This window comes from Aplysia californica, unplaced genomic scaffold, assembly GCF_000002075.1.
Source record: "Aplysia californica isolate F4 #8 unplaced genomic scaffold, AplCal3.0 scaffold00924, whole genome shotgun sequence".
NCBI classification, from domain to species: Eukaryota; Metazoa; Mollusca; class Gastropoda; order Aplysiida; family Aplysiidae; genus Aplysia; species Aplysia californica.
The window spans coordinates 18,911-22,882 of NW_004798194.1; the positions used below are offsets into that span (position 1 = coordinate 18,911).

The 3,972-nt window shown below is 41.4% G+C and overlaps 1 protein-coding gene across 1 annotated transcript in view; it reads right to left on the minus strand.

Moving 5' to 3' along the window:
* LOC101863064 (chloride channel protein A) overlaps positions 1-3,972 on the minus strand; it is a gene marked incomplete in the record, with an annotated part of 79,438 nt that overhangs the window by 16,931 nt on the left and 58,535 nt on the right. Inside the window, 4 exon segments of the mRNA XM_035972956.1 lie at positions 1,368-1,553; positions 1,819-1,893; positions 2,578-2,747; positions 3,638-3,719. Coding sequence (XP_035828849.1) covers positions 1,368-1,553; positions 1,819-1,893; positions 2,578-2,747; positions 3,638-3,719 — 513 coding nt within the window.

The following is a 3,972-nucleotide window of genomic DNA, read 5'->3' on the forward strand; positions in this document are numbered from 1 at the left end:
TATCTCAGTGACTGAGTGAATGAAGTGAGAGGTGCCGAGGGAGGAGAGAAAGGGGGGGGCAGGAGGGAGAGAGAGAGAGAGAGAGAGGAGAGAGAGAGAGAGAGAGAGAGAGAGAGAAGAAGGGAGAGGGGGGGATAGAGAAGGGATACACGAGCGAGAAAGAGGGAGGGAGGGAGAGTGTTGTGTATGTGTGTGTGTGTGTGTGTGTGTATGTGTGTGAGTGTATGTGTGTATGTGTGTGTTTGAGAGAGAGAGAGAGAGAGAGAGAGAGAGAGAGATTGAGAGAGAGAGAAAGAGAGAGAGAGTATGAAAGAATGAATGAATTGATGTATCCATTTACACATGTGTGAACATCTTTGTGTGACTCTCATCCGTGCGTACCGTCTTACAGTTGGCACATGCTTTATCAACACAGAAAGATCAATGTTTTCATATTGACATATTTCCTCCTACTTTGTACTGCAGAAGAGTGGAACTATTGTAATGCATTCTTTTCAATAAGACCATGGCGTAAAATGATTGTGGTTTCATTACGCATAATTAAAAAATCCGATAATGTCAGAAATGAACTTGATGGCAGCATCTAGATGAGAAGTTTTGGTTTAAAGACGAAAGCAGAGGTGACGCGTCTAAGAAGATACATGAGGACATTATGTGGTATATCAGGGACCAATTATCACTCAAAGAAGGATAAAATATGTATCAAGCTTTAGCTGTCCGCGTCAAATGTTTGAAGGAACCAAGTTTCGACAAACATAACATAACAATCCACATCAATAAGTATAGGAGAATATTTTTCTAGTTCTGAATCGAAAACGAGCGTGATAATAAGGGAAAGTCTTCAATAAAGGTTGCTCCTGTTTGTCAAGCAGCACAGGGGACTGATGTGTTCAAAGTGTTAACTTGATTTAAAAACGTAGGCGCAGTGCGCTGGTTTTCTTTTGCTCCTTCATTTTCGTCTTTCTCAAGTCCTGTGTAATGAATACATGTGCTGTATTTCAATTGTATAATTTAGAAAAGGCAGACAAGGAACATCATAACTTGATTTTAGAGACATTTGAACACAAGACACGTAACGCGCGTTTAACGGTGCTGGAACGGGGAAAGAGCAACAAATAGGACAAAAAAGAACAGAGGTAAACATATTAACAACAACAACAACAACAACAACAACAACACGATAATTTGAATTAACAGCAACAACAACAAAAATAACAATAAAAATAACAGCCAAACAACAATAATCATAATAACATTATCATCAGCAAGGAGTCCTCGTTTAAAAGAACGAAGTAGCCCCCCTCCTCCCCCCCTCCTCCCCCCCTCCTCCCCTCCTCCTCCCCCCCTCCAATGCAAACCAGAAAAACATATTTTTCTATGTACCTGGTCAGGAAACAGCTGCACAACGCCCATCCCGATGAGGCGGCCCCAGGCAGCACCGATGGCCAGAGAAGGAATAAACACACCGCTGGAGACGCTCAGCCCGTAGGTCCAAACACCCAGCAAGAAGAAGAAGACAATGAAAATAACCAGACTGAGGACGCTGTAAGTATCTGAAATGAAAGTAAGAAAAACAAGCTGGAATATTGAAACAAATTATGTTCTTACAACATACTAGACTCAAAGTAAGACATTAGGAAATAAAAAGAGCAAACGTTTTGTTTCTTTAGTTTTGTCTTTTTTTTTGTATTCCCGCCTTTCCCAAGGACATAACGTCTGACCGATCTGAATCTTGAGCCCTCGAACCACAGTCTCATAACTGCAAGTCCGGCAGTCTAACCACGTAACTGCCGACGCCACTCTGTTGTTCGTACTTACCCAATGGATCGTGGAGGAGGGACTTGAGGCAGCCTTCCGGGGTCGTGAGGAACATGGTGGACATGGAGTTGTGACCTTCAGAACAGTTCATCTACTCCCAGCACAAGGGTGGGGTGGGATCATAGCGGGGGGAGGGGGGATGTAAGGTTAGAAAGAACAAATGAGCATATAAACGAACGAAAGGAGAAACAAATGATTGAATGAACGTGTGAACGCATCACATCATTACAACGTTTTTGTTGTCAGCAAACCACGTACAGTAAAAATATATTCATAATTGCATCTATCATTCTTAATCCATGCGCTGACAAATCATGTTAACACTTTCACCCCCAATATTAGAAGCTGAAGATCGACTAAATCTTCTAAATATGGTCATGATTCTTCATCATTTAATCTTCCATTTAAAGATCTTGGGTTTAACAGACATTTTTTCAGGCAACCAATGAACGTGTGGGTTTATGAAAAGAAACAGGAGAGTATAGGGGTTTTGGGGGATTGAAAATTGGAAAGGGTTATCAAGCCACTTCACTCCCGTGTAGCCGTATGTGATCTCAGAAACTGATTCATTGCTGTTTTCCTATTGGTGTAAAGAGAACGTCTTAGAAGACGAAATTGCAATTTGTGCAGTTGCTTATCCTTACTAAGGCGAAAGGTATTATGGTTTCGTTTACATCTCCCTTAAGTGAACATGTAATCGTGTCTGTACAAACATAATCCGAAGCGCTCTCAGCTTTGAAAGTGTAGGGCTAGGTACACGTTTTTTTTTTCTATTCAGACTTACGGTAGTGGTGATTGCGTGGTGGCTGTACGGCTCAGCGGTGGTGCAGTCATTGATGCCGAACATCAGGATGAATGCGAGGATAGCGCTAACAGCAGACACCAGACCAGCCTCGGCGACCTTCACCCACTTGTGGCGATGCAGGTATCTATGGACATGACACACAGTTAGACTCAAGGAAGTGTGGCAAAATGAATTAATATCGACCCTCCCCACCAAGTTCTCAAAATAAGTCAAAAGTGTTAGCCTCGTTAAGAATGAAGTCCATGGAGTGTGTTAGTATAGTAAGGTCCAATTAGAGGGCTCAGGTATACTGAGAACTGAGAGGAAGTTTATGGCGTGTCCCCTCGCTATGGGATTGTGGTAACTGTACAAGTTTGGCAACCTTTTCAACTCTGTAAGGGTATGGAAGAGGTGGGGGTCATGGAATTGTACGTCCACCTCCCATAGGACCGGGCCAGGTAGATGGGGCGCCTTGAAAACCCCTCAAAACAGTAAAAATGAAAAAAATCTACCATTGAGAATTCGAACCAGGGTTCGTAGCGCCTTTACTACTGAGCAAACGCCACTCCCGCTTTTCGAGGAACAGATAAAGATGAAAAAGAACTAAAAAAAGAAGACGATGAAAACGACAAATTTCTCGAATACACCCACGAACCACTTGCATATCTTTAGTGCCAAGGTTCCTGTTCCTCGCTATATTATATACATGTACATTATCAAACATATATTATGCTATATTATATATATACATACAAATCTATGAATGTGTGTGTGTCTGTGTGTATGTTTGTGTGTGTATGTGTGTGTGCGTGTGTGTGTGTGTGTGTGTGTGTGTGTGTGTGTGTGTGTGTGTGTGTGTGCGTGTGTCTGTGTGTGTGTTTCACCAGAAAAAACTCTGAATGTTTAGAGATCCCCTTAGGCTTTTACTTTTGTTCGTGTTATTATCGACGCATTCGTTTTACTGTAATAATTATACGAGCGTACAATAGTTGGCGAACAAAAGCTCCTATCAATTGAAGTATCATCAAGACTTACTTTTGCCTGATTACAGTCAGTTTATAATTCATGACTACAAACAGAGACCCAGATAGGCCACCTGAAACACAAAAAAAAACAATGTTGATTTGTGTTCACATATATTGATTTCATTGTTTGGGCGTATTGTTCAATTAAGCCCAATTGTCACAATAATAGAATAATATGCCGACCTCTGTTCGAATACTGAGAAATCCAACTTTTCACTTGGCTCTCTGTGACTCTTCAAACCTTTTGCTATATCTTCCTATCAGGAACAAAAGGTACATTTAAAGTCTTGCTTCATCATCATCATCATCATCATCATCATCATCATCATCATCATCATCATCATC